Source organism: Rhinatrema bivittatum, chromosome 1 (genome assembly GCF_901001135.1).
Source record: "Rhinatrema bivittatum chromosome 1, aRhiBiv1.1, whole genome shotgun sequence".
Classification (NCBI taxonomy): domain Eukaryota; kingdom Metazoa; phylum Chordata; class Amphibia; order Gymnophiona; family Rhinatrematidae; genus Rhinatrema; species Rhinatrema bivittatum.
Genome location: NC_042615.1, coordinates 537,265,775 through 537,291,387, shown reverse-complemented (window position 1 = coordinate 537,291,387; position 25,613 = coordinate 537,265,775). Strand labels below are relative to the sequence as shown.

At 44.1% G+C, this 25,613-nt stretch overlaps 1 protein-coding gene across 4 annotated transcripts in view; it reads right to left on the bottom strand.

Moving 5' to 3' along the window:
- The window catches only part of PTBP3 (polypyrimidine tract binding protein 3), a 389,014-nt gene that overhangs the window by 166,329 nt on the left and 197,072 nt on the right, over positions 1 to 25,613 (bottom strand). For all 4 annotated transcript variants that reach the window (XM_029614330.1, XM_029614322.1, XM_029614348.1 and 1 more), the window contains one exon: positions 558 to 727. In XM_029614330.1, the coding sequence (XP_029470190.1) occupies positions 558 to 727 (170 nt within the window). The remainder of the gene's footprint in view (positions 1 to 557; positions 728 to 25,613) is intronic.

The following is a 25,613-nucleotide window of genomic DNA, read 5'->3' as shown; positions in this document are numbered from 1 at the left end:
ATGCTCAGTTTTCCGTGCCGGGCTCCATCGGATGTCGTCACCCATATGTGAAGACTACCATTCTGCTTGTCCTAGAAGAACAAGTTTCTATCTGTAGTTGGCTTTTGTACACAAAGTATTTAGTGCATAAATATTGTCCCAAGGATCATATTGCAAATTCCTTTTAGTATATTATTTCTACTCGTTACTGCAGGCCTGGAGAAGATTAGAATCTTTATAAATCAGGATGCCTTCTATTGGACAAAAAAAAAGTGTATTACATGAGCTTTTGAAAATACCTAATTCCCTTCTGGAAGGGCATGTTTGCTGGTCCAATAAAAAGTTATGACCTGCAAAGATTCCAGCTTCCTTTTAAACAATTTCAAAGTACCATGCATCAGCTTCAAACTGGACTATATAGTCTTTGTCTAGACAGATGAATTTCATGACAAATGCACTGCCTTACAGTTTGAGCAGCATGAAATTACCTACATTTCAATCTTTATGACAGCTTTAGGAGAAAAAAACCCACAAATTTACATACAAACTTGTATATTTTAAATCTGAATATAAATTACCTGGCTTTTTGCTTTTAGCATCAAGAGATTTGTTACTTTGCCAAAAGGTAGACCTAATGAAATGATCTCTGCTTCAGTGACATCACTTGGAATTTTTCGGATATGGAGAACACGAGAAGGGGAGCAGGGGAATCGATCACCTTTAAATTTCTTGTTGTCGTTCCCATTAGCTAGAACATTAAGGAAAACAGAATATTATAAGGTGCAAAGTTTAATGCATTTGTTAATCTTTGGATGCACAATTAGCTCACTGTATGAAAAAAAGAAACTTAGAACATGGCAGCAGATGACAAAGTCCACATATTTGTTCATCTTCCCCCACCTAGTTGCCAGTTTTTCCTTCGCTTTTCCACTCTAATCTTCTGTGTATGCATAACTTACAGTAGATAGAATAGTTACTTAAGATAACATCAAAACAGCTTTAAAATATTCCTACAGACTGATGGCAAATGTGAATACTAAATAATTAAATATCTTCGTTACCCTGCAAAGGAAATTTTATACAAAGGTCAGTGATGTCATAAAAGAACCTTATCCTTAAAGGTGATTTCCTCATCTGATGAGTAACATTTTTCATTCTTTTTATGATTAATATTAATGTTGCTGGGAGAGACCATCTTTTGCTCTGCTTTCCATTCCTGACCTTTACAAGGCAGGCAAAAGATCTAACAGTGTCCAACATGAATAAAGGTCTACAGTCAATTGAATAAGAGTTCTATAAAGCCCATTTCTAAGGTCACACATATTTGTCATCTTTATAATCCCGACAAGAAGTGATCAATTTATAACAGACTAAGGACCTAATTTACTTAAGGCTGTTCTCTCATTCTCCATATCTCTGGGAAAATTGCTTAGCAAATCAGATCCTAGATTTGCTAGTCTAAATTACTGTAGAACCAGTCCAGTTTAAAGATTTTTTCCCCCCTTTGTTAGTAGCATGTTATGCAATTTGATTCTTCTCTTATGGGATGTGGAGAAAACCACCAAGATATTAGATTTCTCCTTGACTGAAAATCACACCTCCCCCCCCTTACTCCCCCCTAAAGGTTATTTCCAATATGTTTTATCAAAAAAGATTAATATCCCTCAAACCAACTTTCAAATGGAAGGCATTATGCAGTACAGTGGTTGGACTTTTACATGACTGGTTTTACTGGACAGAACAGTGCTTAATGTAAGAATTAACTTTCAAAACGTGTATTTCTTTTGCAGCAAAATTTCAGTTCCAGCACACCAGATGAAAACCTTTTGACCAGCATAGAAGAAATGAGTAAGATCTTACAGAAAAGTTAATTGCTAAATCGAGTCAATGCATTACTGCTCAAAACTACTGTTCTTATGATAAAGAATAAACTAGTGATATTTCATTTAAAAGAAAAAAATAGGATAGTAGAAAAGGGGTACTAATTTACACTTTTTCAGTTATCTGTGGCAATTCTACAAAGGTAGAGTCACAGAAGAGTCTAGTCTTACCTAAAGTGAGATATTTCACTTATATACAAGCATGCTAGGACTATACCAACTTATTTGTTCAGAACACCAATCAAGATGAAAATTTTCAAGAAGTAATTTAGCTGGATAGCAGAGTTGCTTACCTGTAACAGGTGTTCTCCCTGGACAGCAGGATGTAGTCCTCACATATGGTGACGTCACTGGATGGAGGCCTACCATGGAAAACTTTTCTGTCAAAGTTTCTAGAACTTTTGACTGGCATGCCATGATCCCTACAGCCACAGGGGTCTCCCTTCAGTCTCATTTGTAGGAAAAGGTGCGAGCGAAAAAATAAAATAAAACATTTCAGACCCAACTCTGTGGTGTGGCAGGTGGGTTTTGTGAGGACGACATCCTGCTGTCCTGGAGAACACCTGTTACAGGTAAGCAATTCTGCTTTCTCCAAGGACAAGCAGGATGGTATTCCTCACATATGGGTGATTAGCAAGCTACAGGCTGACTCATTTAATTTGGACTAACAGCATACAATGTGTGCAACAAGCACAACTGGTGTAGTGTTGGGAAAAATGAGGCAGCCTGAAAATCACAGCAGATGGATGTGGAAGGAGTTGGGATTATACTGGAAATAAATTCAAGACAGATTGTCCAAAGGCAGAGTCTTGATGTCCTTCCTTGTCCAGGCAGTAAGGTGCTGCAAATGTGTGAAGAGAGCTCCATGTTGCAGCTTTACAGATCTCAGCAATCGGTACTTAACGATAGTGTGCTACTGATGTTGCCATGGCTCTTACTGAGGTTGCCTTCACTCGTCCCTGGAGAGGAAGGCCTGCTTTTCATAGCAGAATTCAATACAGTCTGCTAGCCAATTGGAAAGTTTGTTTGCCCACTGCAACTCCTAGTTTGTTTTTATCGAAAGAAACAGAGTTGAGTGGATTTCCTATGGACTGCAGTAAGATCTAGGTAAAATGCAGGTGCACGTTTACAGACCAAGGTGTGTAAAATCCTTTCGCCCTGGTGAGAGTAAGGCCTTGGGAAAAAGGTGGGCAAGACTATAGAATGATTCAAGTGGAAGTCAGTAACCACCTTGGGAAGGAATTTAGGGTGAGTACGTAGGACCACTTGGTCAAGTAGGAACCTGGTATAGGGTGAGTATGTGACAAGTGCTTGTAACTCACTAACCCTTCGAGCAGATGTAATGGCTACTAGGAAGAGAACTTTCCATGTAAGAAATTTAACATTGCAGGAGTGCAAAGGCTCAAACGAGGAGCTTAAGTTGTAATAGGCCCCTCATGAACCTACTCACAAGGGGTTGCGCTGTTACTGGGGCATCCCCAATTCCTTTGTGGTTTGCTGAGATGGCACTCAGGTGTACCCTCACCGAAGAAGTCTGGAGACCAGAATCTGAACGGTGCCAAAGATAGTCTAAGAGATTGAGTAGGGCAGGAAAAAGGGTCAATACCTTTTTGCGTGCACCATATGGTAAATCTATTCCACTTAGAATGATAGTATTTGTGTGGAAGGCTTTTGAAAGGCTACAAGCACTTGAGAGACATCAGTTGAAAGGTTGAGCGGTTGCAGGATCAAGCTTTCTACATCCAGGCTGTGAGGGACAGGGTCCAAAGGTTTGGATAGCATAACATGCCTTGGTTCTGAGTTATGAGTGGGCGCTGTGCCCAGGCAAATAGGTTCTCTGATCGAGAGGTCGAGAAGCATGGGAAACCATATTTGTCGAGGCCAATACGGGGGCTATGAGTATCATTGACCCTTTGTCGTGTTGTGGCTTTACGAGGGTTTTGGCTATGAGCACTATCTGAGGATATGCTTATAGGAGGCCTGTGTTCCAGGGGCAAGCGAAGGCGTCCGTGGCTAACTTGTTTGGTTGTCTGTGCAGGAAGCAGAATCTGTCCACTTTGTGATTCAGTGCGGATGCAAAGAGGTCTATTGTTGGTTGACCCCAGCATTGGAAGATTCTGGTTGTTACCACAGGATCCACTCATGGGGATGGAACTGACGGCTGAGGTGATCTGCTACCACGTTCTGCATGTCTGCCAAATAAGTGGCCCGTAGATACATGGAGTGTGCAAGGGCCCAGTCCCAGATCTGCACGGCTTCATGGCAGAGGACATAAGAGCCTGTGCCGCCCTGCTTGTTCAAGTACCCCATTGCAACTGTGTTGTCTGTCTGTATGAACATAAGAACATCAGAACATAAATTGCCATGCTGGGTCAGACCAAGGGTCCATCAAAAGCCCACCATCCTGTTTCCAACAGAGGCCAAACCAGGCCACAAGAACCTGGCAATTACCCACACACTAAGAAGATCCCATGCTACTGATGCAATTAATAGCAGTGGCTATTCCCTAAGTAAACTTGATTAATAGCCGTTAATGGACTTCTCCTCCAAGAATTTATCCAAATCTTTTTTGAACCCAGCTATACTAACTGCACTAATCACATCCTCTGGCAACAAATTCCAGAGCTTTATTGTGCATTGAGTGAAAAACTTCTCAGATTAGTCTTAAATGTGTTACTTGCTAACTTCAAGGAATGCCCCCTAGTCCTCCTATTATTCGAAAGTGTAAATAACCGATTCACATCTACTCGTTCAAGATCTCTCATGATCTTAAACACCTCTATCATATCCCCCCCTCAGCTGTCTCTTCTCCAAGCTGAACAGCCCTAAGCTCTTCAGCCTTTCCTCATAGGGGAGCTGTTCCATCCCCTTTATCATTTTGGTTGCCCTTCTCTGTACCTTCTCCATCGCAACTATATCTTTTTTGAGATGCGGCGACCAGAATTGTACATAGTATTCAAGGTGCGGTCTTCACCATGGAGCGATATAGAGGCATTATGACATTTTCCGTTTTATTAACCATTCCCTTCCTAATAATTCCTAGCATTCTGTTTGCTTTTTTGACTGCTGCAGCACACTGAGCTGACGATTTTAAAGTATTATCTACTATGATGCCTAGAGAAAAGTCTTGTATGAAAAGGCAGTCCTTGAATGCATATAGAGCATAACGTATAGCTTGAAGCTCTAGGAAGTTGATCTAAAATGTTGCTTCGAGCTGTGTCCAAATACCTTGGGTTTGAAGATTGTTCACATGAGCTCCCCAACCCAAGGTGGATACTTCTGTGGTCAAAGTTATCTGTGGAACTGGTTGCTGAAAAGGTAGACCTGTTAGCAAGTTGACTGTTCGTCCACCAGAAAAGGGATAAACATAACTGGAGGGTTACTTGAATCTGGGATGGCAGTGGTTGAATGGCTTGGAGCCATTGAAATTTCAAAGACCATTGAGTTATTCTCATGGCCATTCTGGCCATATGAGCGATGTGGATCATGGAAGCCATGTGTCCCAGCAACTTTAAGAATTGATGGGCTGAGCAGTTTTCATTGTGCGCAGAGATACAGCTAGTCTGGAGAGTGTGTGTGTACGGTCGTTGGGCAGGAAGGCCTTTGCCACTGTGGTATCCAAATCTGCTCCGATGAAAGTCAGTAGGTGAGACTTTTGGTAGTTGGGAATTTTGGTAGTTGAGAAATCCCAGAGAGTGTAGCAGATTGATAGTGAGCTTGAGAGCTACTTGCTTAGACCTTCCAGGTAAGGAAAGATGTGTATGCTTTTCTTGCGTAGATGGGCCACCGCCACTGCTAGGCACTTTGTAAATACATGGGGTGCCGAGGCAAGTCCGAAAGGCAGGACCCGGTACTGAAAGCGATGATGTCCCACTAGGAAACGCAGGGACTTGCGGTGATGTGGGGATATTGGAATGTGAGCATACGTTTCTTGAAGATCCAGAGAACAGAGCCAATCTCCTTTTTGCAGAAGGGGAAGCATGGTGCCCAAGGACACCATCCTGAATTTTTCTTTTCGTAGAAATCTGTTGAGATTGCGGAGGCCGCCTGATTTCTTTGGAATGAGAAAATAGCGGGAGTAGAACCCTCTGCGCTGCTGTGCTCAGGGGACAGGTTCCACAGCCCTAGCACCCAGAAGGGTGGACAGTTCTGACTCTAGAAGACCCATGTGATCTTCTTGCATCCACAGAGGATTGGGTGGTAAGTCCGGGGATAACATGAGGAAGTTTAGATAGTATCCCTGGGTTATGATGGATATAACCCATTTGTCTGTGGTTATGTTGAGCCAGTTGGTGATGAAGTGGCGAATTCGACCTCTTACTGGCAAATCTGATTTTGGATTTATGGAGCAACTGCTGTTCTCTGGATACGCTTCAAAATCCAGACGCCTGGCCTGTTTGTAGTGGTGGCTGAGGCCTGGATGTCTTGGGCTGTTGAGGATATGTTTTCTGAGATGGCCTAGTTGGCCTCACGCAATATGCAGGTGGGTATCATCTGCGTGGGCGATAAAATTGTTTCCTAGGGTCCCTTCTAGTGCATCTTCTTGCAGAAGGGCGGCCTCGGTAATCACTGGATAATTGCCGCAGGGTCTCATCATGGTCTTTTAATTGAGCCACTGCATCTTGTAGCCGAATAGGTTTTTACCGGTACATGGCAAATCGGCAAGTTTGTCTTGGACTTCAGGTCTCAAGTCTGAGGCTTTTAACCAGGCCCACCTCCTGGCGCTGATTCCTGTCGCTGACATGCGAGAAGCTGTTTCAAAGGAGTCGTATGCAGCTTGAACCTCATGTTTGCCAGCCTCAAGGCCTTTATATAGTATGGCATTAAGACTTATCTTGTTGCTGTTGGGGAAGAAAGTTGGCTATTCCCTGAACCTGCTTTCAGAGATTTCTTTGATACTGTGTCATGTAAAGTTGGTATGCAGCTATGCATGACACTAGCATAGAAACTTGAAACATCTTGTGACCTAAGATATCAAGGAATTTTTGGTCCTTGCCAGGTGTTGTTGAAGAGTTTGGTCGCAGTCTTCTGGCCTTCTTTTCTGCAGATTCAACTACCATCAACTGATGGGACAGTTGTGGTTTTTGGAAACCAGGAATATGTTGGACAAGATAAGTTGCATCTGTCCTCTTATTCACAGACTGAACAGCACAAGGATGCTCAGAGACTATGTTGCAGATCTACTAGCACTTCGTGTACTGGTATAGCCATCGCCTCTTTTGGTGCATCCACAAATTGGAGAACCTCATGTTTTGTGGCGTGTGTCCTCCTCTGTAATAAGTTCAAAGGGAATTGTCTCTGACATCTCCCTAATAAAATTGGCAAAGGAGAAATCCTCTGGGGGAGATTTTTCTCCTTTCTTCTGAAGGAGATGGTTCTGATAAGATATCCTCCTTGGATATGTTGGTATCAACATCTTCCCTTGTGTCAGAAAAGGTCTTGTCAAGATCCTGAAGGAGGGAAGATCATCGGTACAGTAGGATGGGTTGGCACTGATGGATCCTTCGATGGAAGATGCGGTGGCACCGATGCGGGTTTCGGCGGCACTGGAGGCATCGATGGAAAACGAAGGCCTCTCGATCCCGAGAGCCCTGATGGACCAGGAATTGGTGACAGAAGACTGGAATGCGTACCTTCGTCTTAGGACCCCGGAATGGGAATCAGGGATTTCAGAGGCTTTGCAGGTTGCTTTGGCATCGGTGGCCCGGGTTGTGTTGGAAGGGCACAGATGAGTGTATCCAGCCTGGTTAGCAACGGTGCAAATATCAATGGCTCTGGTGTCGGTATGGGGGCTGGCATCGATGGCTGTAGGTCTCAGAGCATTGAGCACTGCCTGGCGGATGAAACAGTCAAGTTCCTCCCTGAAAGCTGGTGTAGATATCACAGCTACAGGGGGTGGCATGCTAGGTGCTACTGGCACCTCCACAGGGACTTATGGGGGCTCAGTACCCAGCACCAATATCTGTGGGGATCACTTTGGTTTTTCAGGTGGAGAGGGTGTTAGAGGCTCCTCTACCTATGTCTTCACAAGCGGCTTGATAGCCATTGAGGCCAATGCAGGGTCAGCGCCGGCACTGGCAGTCAACTCTCGTCAGTGCCGGTGTTTCCCTCTGTGCTCAGTCCGGTCTTTCCCCAGCACAGAGGTAGATGATGTTGATGCCTTAGGAGTTGGTGACAGGCAGTCACCGCTGCCCTGGTGCTCCCGGTGAGGTTTGATGACTAATTTCTTCCATGGTCCTGCCGTGACAATTGGGTGGACGTCGATGGAGTCAACTTGATTTTGAACACAGTCTCCATCTTGTCAAGGCGAGCCCGCCTACCCTTCAGAGTCATCTGGCACAACTTTGGCAGTGAGACACATTGTGTGATGAGCCGAGGCACAGTACACAGACATCATGTGGGTCAGTAATCGACATGGTTCGGGGGCACTCCAGACATTTTCGGAAACCTGTTGCCATAATGGCAGAGGTCAAGGCCCAAAAACTGCGGACACCAAAAAAGGTGGGGGCGGGAACTGACTGGGAATACTGAATTTACTCACCGAACGATGGAAAACAGTATCACAATGGGAGACCTCTAAGAAGGAATCTTTTTTTTAAGTAAAATATTAACTTTTTCCGTGAGGAAAATTGTGTGAGAAATTGTCACAGAGCTTCTAACCATGAGGCAAACTGCAGCACGGAAAGAAAGAGACTGACGGGAGACCCCTGTGGCTGCAGGGATCATGGCAAGCTCAGTGTGCCAGTCAAAAGTTCTAGAAACTTTGACAGAAAGGTTTTCTGTGATAGGGCTCCATCCAGTGATGTCACCCATATGTGAGGACTACCATCCTGCTTGTCCTGGGAGAAAACTATCTATCGGGCAAGAGTCCCCTGGGCAAAAAACGATGGTCTAGCACAGGGCTTCGCAAACCTGTCCTTGAGACACCACAGCCAGTCAGGTTTTCAGGATATCCACAATGAATATGCATGAGAAATTTGCACATACTGAGTCTCCATGATATGCAAATTTCTCATGCATATTCATTATGGATATCCTATAAAACCTGACTGGCTGTGGGATCCCCAAGACAGGTTTAGGAAGCCCTGGCCTAGAGGGTATTTTTACCTATGGGCAAGGACAGTTCCAAGGAGACACATACACATTTGATTTTCAGAAATAAATGCAGTGTACTGCCACCCACAGAAATAAATGCAAAGTATATGGTTACCAGTCACATACCTTGTAGTCAATTTTCCTTTTGAAAACTGGCTACAAAGTCCCTGGGGATACACATACCCACACACTTTGCACTAATGTGGGCAAGTGAAAAGTGGCCCCAAAACATTTTTTCCTTCTCGATATCAGTAGAAAGAAAAGGACTATTGAAACTGCAAACTATGTTCTTCATCTGAACTTCCTGTTGCAACTTCTCTTCCTGTTTCCACCCTCCAGCAGTTGCACACCACAGTAGAAGTTACTTTTTACTCCAAACTTAATTTAGCAGTCCTGGCAATAAACACAGTTTCTAAAAATTAGAATGGATTACATTAAATAAAATATTCTACTGCATTAGAATTCATTTGCATACAGATATTCTATTAAAAATGTATATGGTAACTTACAGGCATTAGTACTGCAAAATGATATAGACAATTAGCTCTATCCATTAACTGGTTTAACTAGCTTGCTCTAATTTGCCCAAGGGAACCCAGCAGTATGAATAATCCGAATTAGCAGCTCAGTGTTACACACACACACTCAAGTATGTGATATTCTACTAGTATTATAATTGTAGCTTTCTATGGTATTTTTATCTTATAGGTAAACAACAAAAATTTATGAAAATGTTGCACTCGTATACTCTTGTTAGAAATACATGAAAGACAGCAGGGTAGAATTAGAGCCACTACTCTTCTGATCACTCAGTCACCATATCAATTATATCTTCTATATATATATATATATTTGCAGCAATTATTGACCTGCAGACCATACAGAGCCTAGTCAAAAATATATGTTATACACGAGATATAACTACTAACCTACAACAGATCAGTAAAGAGCACATTCATGTCAGCAGCAGATAAAATAAAACAACAACAAAAGACTTGCTAACTGGGTGAGACCAGGTGATCCATCAAGCCTAGTATCCTGTTTCCACAGTGGCCAATGCAAATCACAAGTACCTGACAGGATCCCAAGGGACAGAGACTGCTTATCCCAAGAATAAGCAGTGGATTTCTGCAACTCCACCTTAATGGTTTATACTTTTCCTCCAGGAACTTGTCCAAACTGCTTTTAAATGCAGCTATACTAATACCTTTCACCACATACTCTGGCAACGAATTCCAGAGCTTAATTATGCATGGACTAAAAAAATATTTTATTAGTTTAAACCTATTAACTTCGTGTGTCCCCTAGTCTTTGTACTTTTTGAAAGAGTAAGCAACTGGTTAACATTTACTCATTCCATTCCACTCATTTTATAAACTGCTATCATATCTCCCCTCAGCTGTCTCTTCAAGCTGGAGTCCTAACCTCTTCAGCCTTTATTCACAGAAGTATCATTACATTCCCTTTATCATTTTGGTTGCCTCTTTGTACCTTTTCTAATTCTGCTATATCTTTTTTGAGATGTCATGACCAGAATGGTGCACACTATTCAAGATGAGGTCATACCATGAAACGATATAGACAATAGGGAGGATCAACTTTGTGTGGGGGGGGGGGGAATCTTTATGTTTGGGAGGGCATAGAGTCCAACAAGATAAAGATCATACAAGAGACTAAATGCACTATAGAATCTTTATCTGTAAAAATCCCCTGTGTGTTGGGTGAGAGTATAGCGATAGGTGTATACTACCATCCACCTGGCCTAAATGAGGCAGATGCCAAGAACATGCCATACTGGGTCAGACCAAGTGTCCATCAAGCCCAGCATCCTGTCTCCAATAGTGGCCAATCCAGGCCATAAGAACCTGGCAAGTACTCAAAAACTACGTCTATCCCATGTTACTGTTGCTAGTAATAGCAGTGGCTATTTTATAAGTGAACTTAATAGCAGGTAATTGACTTCTCCTCCAAGAACTTATCCAATTCTTTCTTAAACCCAGCTACACTAACTGCACTAACCATATCCCCTGGCAACAAATTCCAGAGTTTGTGTGTTGAGTGAAAAAGAACTTTCTCCGATTAGTTTTAAATGTGCCACATGCTAACTTCATGGAGTGCTGAAAGAGTAAATAACCGATTCATATTTACCCGTTCTAGATCTCTCATGATTTTAAACACCTCTATCATATCCCCCCTCAGCCCTATCTTCTCCAAGCTGAACAGTTATAACCTCTTTAGTCTTTCCTCATAGGGGAGCTGTTCAATCCCCTTTATCATTTTGGTCTCCCTTCTCTGTACCTTCTCCATCACAACTATATCTTTTTTGAGATGCAGTGACCAGAATTGTACACAGTATTCAAGGTTCGGTCTCACCATGGAGTGATAGAGAGGCATTATGAAATTTTCCATTTTATTCACCATTCCCTTTCTAATAATTCCAAACTTTATTTGCTTTTTTGACTGCAACAGCACACTGAACCAACGATTTCAATGTGTTATCCACTATGACGCCTAGATCTCTTTCTTGGGTGGTAGCTCCTAATATGGAACCCAACATTGTGTAATTATAGCATGGGTTATTTTTCCCTATATGCATCACCTTGCACTTATCCACATTAAATTTCATCTGCCATTTAGATGCCCAATTTTCCAGTCTCACAAGGTCTTCCTGCAATTTATCACAATCTGCTTGTAATTTAACTACTCTGAACAATTTGTATCATCTGCAAATTTAATTACCTCACTTGTCGCATTCCTTTCCAGATCATTTATAAATATATTGAAAAGTACGGGTCCCAGTACCCATCCCTGAGGCACTCCACTGCCCATTCCCCTCCACTGAGAAAATTGTCCGTTTAATGCTACTCTGTTTCCTGTCTTTTAGCCAGTTTGTAATCCACGAAAGGACATCACCACGTATCCAATGACTTTTTACTTTTCCTAGAAGCTTCTCATGAGGAACTTTGTCAAATGCCGTCTGAAAATCCAAATACACTACAATAGTGATTCTCAACCTTTTTTCTGTCAGGACACACCTGATAGATGGTCCTCACATGTGAGACACACTGAACACATGACAGTCACAGGGCTAACCCCACCCCTCAGTAATGGGTATAAAGCAGAACTAGATCATTCCCCGTACAACTCACCATACAAAAAAAAGATATTCTGGTGTTCTCAATAACAGCAACACAAACTCCCTCTGCTACCAGGCTCAATAACCCTACTTATAAAAACACAGCAGTTCACCAATGCATGTCCAATTGAGAAAACACAAAAAATAAAATGAGGTGTTTTATGTGCCTAAGTGCTAGTTAAATATCTCACCTCTGTCATACACACAAGATCGACCTTCACCAAGTACAGAAAGACCACAAATTACAAATATGGAGACAAACTGGATTGAAAACCCAAAAAAGCAGAGCAAACCTGGAGAAATGGAAACATTTTATCAGAGTTTCCCTTTTAAACGTTTAGCACTAGAGATGTGGATTTACTTAGTCCCCTTTCCAGTCATTAATTCAAATTTGATGATATCAGGGAAGTTAACCAAAATTGGCAGTATAGTAATAATGGGAGATTTCAATTACACCAATATTGACTGGGTAAATCTAACACCAGGACCAGCTAGAGCAGCAAGGTTCCTGGATGGAATAAATGACTGCTTCAAGGAGCAACTGGTTCAGGATGTGACATGAGAGAGAGCTATTTTAGATCTAATTTAGTGGAAAACAGGATTAAGAGAGAAGTAAATATGGTGGGGCCACCTGGCAATAGTGAACATAATCAAATTTTAACTATTGACTGGAAGGAGGACAATATGTAAATCTACAGCTCTAACACTAAATTTTCAAAAGGAAAACTGATAAAATGAGGAAAAAAACAAACTAAGAAGTGCAGCTACAAAGATTTAAAGTGTACAACAAGCGTGGACATTGTTTAAAAATGCCATCTTTGAAGAGCAATCCAGAAGTTTCCATGCATGAAGGTAGAAGGAAGGCCAAATGATTACTGGCATGGATACAATGTAATGTCAGAGAGGCTATTTTAGCCAAAACATGTTCAAAAATTGGAAGAAAACAGGAAAAATCAAGTTTAATATAAAACATTGATAAGAGAATCTGAAATGAAATTGGCCAGAGGCAAAAACTCAAAAACTTCTTTAAATATATTCGAAGCAAAAAACCTATGAGAGAGTTGGTAGGGCCGTTAGATGATTGAGGGGTTAAAGGGGCTTAGAGAAGATAAGGCCATGACAGAAAGACTAAATGTATTCTTTCCTTCAATGTTTACTTAGAAGGATGTTGGGGAGATACCGGTTCTGGAGACTAAGGATGTTGATTCAGATTAACTAAACCAAATCACAGTGAGCCTGGAAGATGTAGTAGGCCAGATTGACAAACTAAAGAATAGCAAATCACCTGGACTGGATGATATCTACCCTAGGGTTCTGAAAATTCAAAAATGAAATTTCAGATTTATTAGAAAAAATTTGAAACCTATCATTAAAATCATCCATTACACCTGAAGACTGGAAGGTGGCCAATTTAATCTCAATATTTAAAAAGGGCTCGAGGGATGATCCAGGACAGTGAGCCTGATATCAGTGCTGGGTAAAATAGTAGAAACTATCCTAAAGAACAAAATAACAGGATATATAGAAAGACATGGTTTAATGGAACAGCCAACATGGATTTACCCATGGGAAGTCTTAACTTACAAATCTGCTACTTTTTTTTTTTTTTAAGGGGTTAATATGCATATGGATAAAGGTATATTTGGATTTTCAGAAGGTGTCAAAGTCCCTGAGAGGCTTCGAAGAAAACTAAAAAGTCATGGGATAGGAGGCAATGTCCTTTCGTGGATTGCAAACAGGTTAAGAAACAGGCAACAGTAAAATTAAATGGTCCGTTTTCTCAGTGAACTTAGGTAAACATTGGAGTACCTCTGGGATCTGTACTTGAACCGGTGCTTTCAAAAAATATTTGTAAATGATCTGGAAAGCATACAAGTGAGGTGATCAATTTTGTAGATGATAAAATTATTCAGAGTAGTTAAATCATATGCAGACTGTGATAAATTGCAGGGGGACTTAGCAAGACTAAAATATATGAAAATGGATTCTTACCTGCTAATTTTCATTCCTGTAATACCACAAATCAGTCCAGAAAAGTGAGTTGTGTATCCCTACCAGCAGGTGGCGTCAGAACAATTAGAACTTTGGGCACTGCTACATAACAAGAGTGCCACCTCAGTCACTCAGTATTGACCTATACCCAAGCCCATGCTAACAGAACTAAATAATGAAGGGTGGCACCCAACCAAATTTCCGGACTACCACTTTGCCGCTGGCAAAAATCAGACCGAACAACTGCTAAAAACTGCTCCATGAATCATGTCTGCAAAAAAGGAGCTTCAACAATAAAAAACTTAAGCAGGTTCTGACCAAGACAGCCTTTCAGTCTCTGAAGAAAGGGGTGGGCCTCTGGACTGATCTGTGGTATTACAGGAATGAAAATTAGCAGGTAAGAACCAATTTTCATTTCCTGAACATACCCAGATCAGTCCAGAAAAGTGGGATATACCCAAACCACCCTGCACTGGGCGGGAACCCAAAGACTCACACGAAGCACTCTCCCCAAAGGACGGTTCATCAGAAGCCTTAACGTCCAATCGGTAATGTTTTGTAAAAGTGTGAATAGATGATCACACTACCGCCCTACAGATCTCCTGAGACGACAGTAACTGGCACTCTGCCCAGGAGGTAGCCTGAACCCTAGTGGAATGAGCTCTGAGACCCAAAGGTACCTGATGCCCTCGGGCTATGTATGCCGCACAAATGGCTTCCTTAATCCACTGAGACATGGTCGACTTTCACACTATCCCCCTTCTTTGGGCCACCAAAGAGAACCAACAAATGATCAGAACGTCTGAAGTCATTGGTAACCTCCAGATAATGCAATAAGGCGCGCCGCACATCCAAAAGATTAAGGTCTCTGTTCTGAGAAGACTCCAGGGACCAGTTAGGGAACCCTGGAAGCTCCACAGTTTGACGTGAAAAGGCTGAAACCACCTTAGGGACAAAGAACGGAACCATACGTAACGAAACCCGATCATCTTAAATCTGAAGAAAAGAATCCCAACAAGACAGCGAGTGCAACTCAGATCCGACGGGCCAAGCAAATGGCCACTAAAAACACAGTTATCAAAGTCAGATCTTTCAGGGAAACTCCACGAAGAGGCTCAAAAGGAGCGCCACATAGAACTCTCAGGACTAAACTCAAACTCCAATCCGGACACACCGAATGGATGGGAGGGCGCAAATGTTTGACCCCCTTAAGAAACAGAGCAATATCCCGATGCGCTACCAGCGAACAGCCAAAGTTTCCCCCGCAAGGCAACTAGAATTGCAACTGTACATGAAAGGAATTGAACGCCAAGCCCTTAGCGAAGCCTTGTTGCAGAAAGTCAAGCACCTGAGGAACATGCACCGCTAAAAGGTCGCAGGAATGCTGACACCACGTCTCAAAAAGATTCCAAACTCTCACATAGGCCATAGAGGTGGCAGGACGTCTCGCCTGTAGGAGGGTGGAAATGACTTTCTGAATAACCCCTCAAGCATAAACGTTGCCTCTCAAAAGCCAAGCCGCGAGAGAGAAGCGATCCTCCCGATCCCCTGACGAGCAGATGCGTTAGATGAGCCAGCTGAAGTGGCCCCTCTAGAGCCAAGCGTACCAGATCCGCGAACCACGGATGACGTGGCCACTCCAGGGCCACCAGAATCACTCTTCCCGGGTGCTGCTCTATGCGACGGAGAAGCCGACCTATGAGGGGCCAGGGCGGGAAGGCATACAGCAGAATCCCCGTGGGCCAAGGACACACGAGAGCGGCTATGCCCAGCGAGCCCTGTTCTTGGCGATGGCTGAAAAAATAAACTGTTTTTGCATTCGCCTGTGTGCCCATCAGATCCAGCTGAGGAGTTCCCCATCTGGCGCAAATGAGATTCCACGCCTCAAGAGAGTTCCCATTCCCCTGGGTCTAGATGCTGACGGCTGAGATAATCGGTTTGCACATTCTCTACTCCCGCGACAAGGGATGTGGCAATGCCCTCGAGATGGCGCTCCGCCCAGGTGAACAGAAGACGTGCCTCCAGTGCTAGGGCGGGACTTCGAGTCCCGCCTTGCCGGTTGATGTACGCCACTGTTGTCGCATTGTCAGAGAAGACTCGCACCATTCTGCCCTGGATCCAGGGAAGAAACGCCCACAGGGCCAGTCGTACAGCCCTGGTCTCGAGCGGGTTTAAGGACCAGGATCTTTCCATCGCCGACCAGAGCCCTTGGGCGGACCTGTCTGCACACACCACCCCCCAACCTGAGAGCTGACATCAGTGGAGATTATCAGCCAATTTGGAGTGTCCAAATCCACCCCCCATACCAGATTTGCCAGTGACTGCCACCAGAACAGATTGGCTCTGGATTCCGGAAGTAGAGGCATTGGTAGATGGAGTTGCTCCGACACCGGGCTCCAGCAAGACAAAAGCGCACGATATAAAAGGTCTTAAGTGAGCAAACGCCCAAGGAACCAAGTCCAAAGTTGAAGCCTTAGAGCCCAGGACCTGAAGATGCCACACTGTAGGATTGTTTCTTCGAAGAAAAGAATGTATTTGTTCCTGCAACTTCCCTATTCGGTCCGCTTCTAGAAACACTTTGTCCAGCAAGGTATCGAATTGTGCTCCGAGATAAATCAACTTCTGAGTGGGTTCCAAGTGACTCTTCTGCACATTGATTACCCAACCTAGGGATTGCAATGTGAACATCACCATGTGCACTGATCTCTCGCAGTCCACCCGAGACTTCGAGCAAATCAACCAGTCGTCCAGGTACGGGTGTACCAAGATTCCCTCCTGATGAAAGAAGCCGCCGTCGCCACTACCATCACCTTGGTGAACATGCGAGGAGCTGTTGCGAGACCAAATGGGAGGGCTCGAAATTGGAAGTGTTGTCCCAAGACCTTGAACCGCAGAAACCTCTGGTGAATCAGCCAGATCGGAATGTGTAAATACGCCTCCATGAGGTCCAGAGAAGCGAGAAACTCCCCTTTTTGAACCGCAGCCATCACTGTCCTCAGGGTTTCCATACGAAAGCAAGGAACCCGAGGGCAACGGTTCACCTTCTATAGATCGAGGATGGGCCGAAACGTGCCTTCCTTCTTGGGGACCACAAAGTACATGGAACTGGGACAATAGCTTTGAGCTCGAGAAGTCGTTGTAGAATCACCCGGACCGCCTCTCGCTTGACACTTGAGGCCACTCGGGACTCCACAAACACCTCCCAGACCAGGTGCGAGAACTCCAGTGCATACCCATCTTTGATCACTTCTAAGACCCAGCGGTCTGATGTAAATCTTGCCCATTCCGTGTAAAAGTTGAATAATCTGCCTCAGACAGCTTAGACGATGGAATGGGTGCCCATGGCTTCATTGGGGGTTTTTATTACTTCCTGCACCAAGATGTCCCAATTCTTTCGGGCCAGCGACCCCCTCAAAAGGACTGCTGGCGCCCCAAAGCAGGTTTAGAAGCAGGCGGTGCGGAGTATCTACCCACTCTGAAGCAGCGAGAGTCCCGAAACCTAGCTCGAGGAGGGAAGACTCTCTTAGAAGATCTTTTATCTTCTGGCAACCGATTGCCCTTGGATTCGGCAAGCAGCTTTACTAGCTGATCCAGATCCTCCCCCAACAGGAGCTTGCCCTTAAAGGGTAGATTACAAAGCTGGGACATGGAGGACAAATCCGCCGCCCAATTTTGCAGCCAGAGGAGACGCCATGCTGACACCAAAGATACCATACCTTTCGCCGAGGTCCTCACCAGATCATACAAAGCATCTGCAACATAAGCGATGCCTGCTTCTAGGTAGGCAGACTGCAGAGCCCCACTGTCGCCCGTAACGGCCCCAAGCAGCCAACTCCTGGACCCAACACAGACAGGCCTTCTGCATGAGGCTAGCACAAACCACCGCCCAAAGGCTTAGCGCGGCAACCTCGAATGCTCGCTCCAACTGGGTCTCCAGCTTGCGGTCCTGCATATCCTTAAGGGCAGCCGCCCCAGCAACCGGAATAGTGGTCTTTTCCGTAACTGCCAAGACCACAGTGTCCACCTTTGGAATCTTCAGTAAATCCAAATCATCAGACGATAACTGGTACAGTTTCGCTATAGCTCTGCCCACCTTCAAGCTGGAATCTGGAGTCTCCCACTCCCGGGTCACTAACTTGCAAAACTTCTTAGGCAGAGGAAAAGATGTTGTGGGACCCTTAATGATGTCGAGGCTTGGATTGGCACCTGTTGTCAGACTCCTCTTGAGAAACCTTAAGTTCCAGAACTTCAAGGACCTGGGGAACAAAGGATCTTAACTCATCCCACTTGAACAAACGCACCACGCTGGGGTCATCCCCCTCCGCAGGAGGATCATCGGGCTCATCTGGATCATCAGTATCCACATCAGCCAAATCCAGTCACAGATCCGGGTCTGCCGCCCCGACTACCCCAGAAGCCAGTGTCGCCCCAGACCCCGGGATCGGATCTCACATACCCTGGGGAGAATCCCCTGTAGGGTGAGCCTGATCAGAGAGGAACTGACGAGAGTCTGAACCCTCTCTTCTCAGGCGGGTCCGGACCTGCCCCCAGGAGATCGGGCCGCTTTACCACAGAGCTTTTCCTTGCCAAGAAAGCCTGGTGCATAAGGAGGACAAATTCTGTGGAAAACCCCTCCGGGTCCCCCTCCCCCACTGGAGTGTCGGCTGGGGTGATAGTTCCCCCAGTAAGGTCTTCCCTCACCAGGGCTAGAACAGGCGGAGAATCCTCTTCCTGCGAAGCTGAAGGCGAGACAGGCGTTCTCTTCCCGAGGGAGGAGGCAAGAAGTCCTGAAGAGCCCTCTAACTCCGGGAGCACACTGCACATAAGGAGACCGCATCTAACACCTGGCCGCGTTACCCACACGCATGGCAGGCCTGCGATTCTGTTTTTGGTCCCATCCGCAGCAGCGTGCCAATAGTCTGAAGTGAAATAGAAAAGGGTGCGAACAAAAAACAAACTCAGAGCCGCAATGCAGAGAAAATTTCAGTCAGGCAGGACAGGAAAACAAACTTTTCGTGCTGCGGGTTAAGAGACTAGTGGTTGAAGACAAAAAATGCGTGCCGCGGGAAAGGAGCCTGTATATGGTGAAATCGCAAGGCCCCCAAGCAGGGAAGCAGCGAGTAAACGAGGTACACTGAGAAAAACTCACCCTTGCCCTCAGAAAACGACCCGGAGCCCCGAGAGCTGAGGGGAACACTGCTGACAGCTTCCCCGGCCGGCCTTAAAAGACCCGGTCCCTCCTGCACCTCTCCTTACCTCAGCGCTGAAGACAGTCAGCCGCAGTGAAAACAGCTTTTTTTTTTTTTTTTTAATTAAACTTTACCAAGACACAGAGAAAAGCTGTTGCAGGAGACAAGGGAGCAGCTGTAGCAGAGACTGTGGTGAGAAGCCAGGAGCCCCTGGTCGTCAGACACCGAACTGTGGCGGGCGAAACCCTGACAGGAATATCCAATTCCCCGGACGCCCGGCTTCTACTGAGGGATGGCCCACGAAAGCGCCTAACACCCCAGGAAGTGACCGTAAACCAAAAAATTAAATTCAAACTAAATAAAAAATATAACTAAAGACTGTAGGTGTGTGCATCTGTACCGCCCACTGGAGTCAGAGAAATACTGAGTGACTGCAGGTGGCTCTCTCGTTATGTAGCAGTGCCCAAAGTTCTAATTGTTCTCTGACTCCACCTGCTGGTAGAGATACACAACCCACTTTTCTGGACTGATCTGGATATGTTCAGGAATGGGTGTCCAAATAGCAGATGAAGCAATGTGGACAAGTGCAAGGGAAAATAAACCGTTGCTGTAGTTACACAATGTTAGGTTCCATATTAGGAGTTACCACCCATGAAAAAGATCTAGGCATCATAGTGGATACTACATTGAAATCGTTGGTTCAGTGTGCTGTGGCTGTCAAAAAAAAAGCAAACAATGTTAGGAATTATTAGGAAGGGAATGGTGAATGAAACAAAGGATGTCATAATGCCTCTATTGTTCCATGGTGAGACCGCACCTTGAATACAGTATGCAATTCTAGTCACTGCATCTTAAAATAAGATATATACGCACTAGAGAAGGAACAGAGAAGGCTAACCAAAATGATAAAGGGATGGAACAGCTCCCCTACGAGGAAAGGCAAGAGAGGTTAGGGCTGTTCAGCTTAGGGGGATATGATAGTCTATAAAATCATGAGAGGACCAGAACAGGCAAATGTGAATCAGTTATTTACTCTTTCAGATAATAGATGGACTAGAAGGCACTCCATGAAGTTAGCAAGTAGCACATTTAAAACTGAGAAAATTCACTCAATGCACATTTATGCTCTGAAATTCGTTGCTGAGGATGTGGTTATGGTAGTACAGCTGGGTTTTAAAATAAGGCTCAGATTAATAGCACTTAATGAACTTCTCTAGGAATTTAACAAATTGACATAGGGAACAGCTAATTTTATTGCTGGCATTAGCAGCATGGGATCTATTTAATATTTGGGTACTTACCAGGTGATTGTAACCTTGATTGGAAATTGTTGGAAACAAGATGCTGGGCTTGATGGACCCTCAGTCAGACCCAGTATGGCAACTTATGCTCTTATGATATTCTGTTTTATTCTACGTTCCTTTTTTTTCTTATTTTAAAAATCCCTAGCAATCTATTTGCTTTCTTGGCTGTTGCTATACATTTAGTAGAAGATTTCAGTGTATTATCAATGACAGCTAGATACTTTTCCTGAATGGTGACTCCTAAATATGGAACCTTGCACTGTGAGCTATAATTTGGGTTTCTCTTCCTTAAGTGTATCATTTTGCACTTGTCCACATTAAATTTCATTTGCATTCCCAGTTTTGCAAAATCCTCTTGCAATTTCTCACAATTCTTTGATTTAACAACTTTGAATAATTTTGTGTCAGACAAACTTTGACCACCTAACGTTCTCCCATTTCCAGGTTATTTATAAATATATTAAAAAGCAATGTGTTCCAAACAGATCCCTAGGACACTCCACTATTCATTTTTCTCCATTTGAAAAACGTACTATTTAGTCCTAGTCCGTTTTCTATCTTTTAACCAGTTGACAATCCACAATAGAACAATGCCTGTAACCCATGACATTTTATTTTCCTAACAAGTCTCTCATGAGGGACTTAGTCAAATGCTTTCTGGAAATCCACATACACTATACTATATCAATCGACTTACCTTTATCCACATGCTTATTTTCACCTTCAAAAAAATGTAGAAATTGATGAGAAGACTTCCCTTGGCTAAATCCATGTTGCCTTTGTCCTATTGAACTATGCTTATCTATACAGGGGGATGAAAAAGTATTAGACTTCCTAAAAAGTCATATTAGAAAAGGAAAGGAGAAGGTATACTGATTTTATGTAAATAAGAATTAGATTTTAAAATAGAATTTAAGCCACCATCTGAGTCAATTTTTAAAATTTTGGATCGGAGGGTGTGTGTTGTAGAGTCTTCCTGGCTATACTCTAACTTAATTGAATCAGTTAGCCGAGTATCTAATTTCTAATTGTCTTACTTGTTCGAAGATCTTATTTGTTGGGGGTTTTTAATATTCTTACAGAAGGCAGTGCGTCTCCTTATATGGAAGAGTTTATATCAGCAATTGTATATTAGTGTGTAATTGTCTTTTCTGAGAGAAAATTATTGTTGTAGGTTTGTAATGATTGCATTTGGTTTTGTGACACTGAGGCAGTGCTTTGTAGTCTCCTCCAACCCCACCTATTACAGAAATTACAGAGGAGAATCCATTACTGTGTTCCAGGCCAGCACATAGCTGGTAGGGAGGACTGCACAGGAAAAGATAAGCTTGTGGGCTATAGGAGCCCCCCTGTTCTTCCCCTGCATTCAAACCTGAAGCTGTAAGTTTCAAGGCCATGAGCAGTACTGTACAGAGTTGTAAAAAAAAAAAAAAAAAAAAAAAACCCCACCAAAATCAGTAATTTAGCAGAACTTCAGAAGTTACACAGAATTGTTCCGGGAATGCGCAAGCCAAGGATATACTATACATTTACCAGATGGGGGGGGACGAGACTGTTGCATATGAGAGCTGAACTGAGAGAAAGATTCAGCATCTATGGTATTGTATATCTGTTTCTGTAATTTGTCTTGTGTTCTCATAAGCACCTGTTTTGAACATCTATATAAATAAAAATGTTAAATAGTTTGTACCAAATCGCAAATCTCAGCAACCACTTAACCGATTGCGTTCAAATTTGAACACAAGTTTCACCTCGCATACGGCAAGGATCTTCTACACTTACATTACATATATGTCACACCGGGGCTGGTAAAAAAGTTTTAAAATTTGGTTCCACAAAACAGTGACATCTGGTGGACGTAAGCGGAAGCTCTTACACCTTGCACAAATGCTCACACTCCACACACACGTGACCAATGTTTGCGATTCACACACCCTCTGAGCAGACAAATCCACCCTCCTCACACATGCCAATTGTACTTATTTCACACACCCTCAAAAAACACACAAAAACCCACTAAATACCAGCATGCTACACCGGGAGGCCACTCACATGCCACATGTTTGCAATTCCCACACCCTACGAACTCTCACACAAACACCCTCCTCACACCCCTCACGCACATGACTTTTCTACTTACTGCCCTCAACCTCCGAACGCACAGAAAACTGCAGAATAGTTCGGGCTGCTCCAGCGAGGGACCGGGGGGGGGGGGGGGGGGGGGGGGACACAACACCGCTCCGGGACACATCGTATACACTACGGCTGTCAGCAATTAAAATGGCGCCGATGGTTCTTTCCCTTACTAGGACACTCGGGAACGCCAATAGTGGCAGTAGCCCATGTGACATAGTAAGGGCGAGGGCCCGTCGACGCCATTTTCTGAACTGGCAACCGGCGCACCTTCGCCCTTACTATCTGAGTGAGACGACCGCTCCCATTGCTCCACCTCGAGGGCCTGGCGCCAATACTTCCATGCCGGAATGAACGCCCGCTCCACTGACTACCATTTTTGAAAGGTATCGTCGGGCCTGCATGGGGGGGGGGGGGAGGCATGGGGATGTTCTTGCGTCCATGTTCGGGGGGGGGGGGGCAGGGGGCAGTTCAGAGATTCTGCAACTCTTGTGGGTTAGTCTATTTTGCCGACCTGGGGGGGGGGGGTAGGGAGGGTGGGGGAGGCTTATATAAACACAATGTTTCTGTGAGGATTACTTTGGGGTGCAAAGGGAGAGGGCACACACAAACACATACACAAAATGTGCACCATCTCCGAAAGGTTACAAAACAGCCCTCACCAGGTGGGGAGTCACTGAGGTGACAGTGAGGGGAGGGAGAATGAGGAGGGAGGTAACTGTCAGGGGAGGAAGAATGAGGGGAGAGGTGAGTGTGAGGGGACAGAGTTGGAGTGGGGACAGGGGAGGGAAGGGGGGGGGGGAGTGACCAAGGGGGAAGAGGATGAGTGACTGAGCTAAATGAGCAAGGGGAAGGGGCAGGGAGGGCAAAGAATCTGACTCAGCCACTGCAATGTGTGGCAGGGGTCTGCTAGTATATAATACAGGAAAATATAGCTTTTCATTATTTCATAGAAGACACAGGCAGTGTTATTCTCTTAAGTCTGACTGTGTGATACAGACCACAGGGCAAATACAAATACCCCACACCGAAAGAAACCCTAACAGCCATGCAGACTAATTTTACCCAAATGGTAGTCTCCTACGCATCGAGATGGTCATACCCTTGTCCTATTGTTCTGTCCAGAGGAATGTGTATTACAAACTCTGTGGTCTGACCACAGCTTAATAATATGGGACTTTAAAATAGGATTGATATTTAAAGGAAGTATAAAATCTACAAGAAAATTTGTCAATGGAGAGAAGAATTATCTAGTTAGATTTGGTCTGGCACCGCATTGATAAGCACATTAAGCTACTCCAGAAGCAGTACGAGGACAGATAGCACCGGCTCTGGTGCAGTCGGTGCCACAGGACTGAAGCCGTGCAGCACCCACGCCAGCGCTAGCTGGTTTCGGCATTCCAGCTCCTCCTTGAGCGTTGCCGATTCCAACACCAACTGCGAGGAAGGAGGGGTGACCAGATCTTCCTCAACCATCATGGACCTTGGGATTCGATGAAGGATGAGTGTTCCTTGCCACTGGGCCGGTTTGGGGGCATCAGGGCAAAAGCTGGTGCATCCATATGCCCGGCACCATGCATTGATGGGGACTGGTGCCGAAGATAACGAACCAGGCATCCTTGGCCTGGAGAAGATCAACAATGGTCAGTCTCCAGTGCACCTGATAACTGGCAACCTTGGAACCAACATTCCTGCCAAAGTCAACAGTGTGGTGTCCATTGGAGTGGCTCAAATGTCCTTTGTCTACACAGTGTCTGGGTGGTATGATAAGAACATAAGATATGCCATACTGGGTCAAACCAAGGGTCCATCAAGCCCAGTATCCAGTCTTCAACAGTGGACAATCCAAGTCACAAGTACCTGACAAGTATCCAAACATTAAATAAATCCCATGCTACTAATGCAGGCAATAAGCAATGGCTATTCCCTGTTAACAGCAGTTTATGAATGTCTCTCCTCCAGGAACTTATCCACCTCTTTTTTAAACCCATTTCCTCACAATTGATCCAACAGTGCTCACTGGTCGATCTAAGCATTTGGATATTTTGTAGCCTTTTCCTATCTTGTCTATAACTATGTTTAATCTCCTTAGAATGCTCTTTGGTCTTCATTTTCATAGCTTTCCTTCAGATTCAGTCTGAAATGTTACTAGAATTTAGGGGTCTTTTATCCAGAAATGTTGACTTTTTTTTTTTGAGTCACAAGTAGAGTCCCAATAGTAAGCCAACTATTAGGGTAATATCCTTCATCTGTGTAAACTTGGAACTTCCAAAGCACAAGGGTTGAATACTTACGCAAGCAACATTTTTCAGTTTTTAATTTTATTTTACAAAAATGCAGAGAAATAATGAACTGTGACTGGAAATTTACTTTAAGAGCATACTGGTTTGCAACAAACACTGTCTGGAACAATCTGTGTGAGTGTCAGTTGGAATCCACACAAACCTGCTGACTTAAGAGGTCTAATATTTTCGCAAACCATTATACTCAATTTTTATTCTTTATGATAGTTTCTACCTTTTTGCCTGACATGGATGTTAAACTCACTGGTCTATATTTTCCTTGGTCTCTCCTTGATCCTTTTTTAAAAAATGGTATTACACCGGCAACCCTCCAGTCTTCATGTACCATAGTCGTCTTCAATGATAGTGTACAAATTTCAATAGTAGGTCCAAAATTAATTTCTCAGTTCTTTCAGTCCAGGTGATTTGCTACTCTTTAGTTTGTCAATTTGCCCTACTACATCTTCGAGGTTCACAGAGATCTATTTCCTCTGAATCATCACCTTTGTATTTCATTTCTGGCATGGGTATCTCTTACACCTTCTTCAGTGAATACCTAGAAGGTGTGATAGGCCTGATTGACAAACTGAAGAGTAGTAAATCACCTGGACCGGATGGTATAC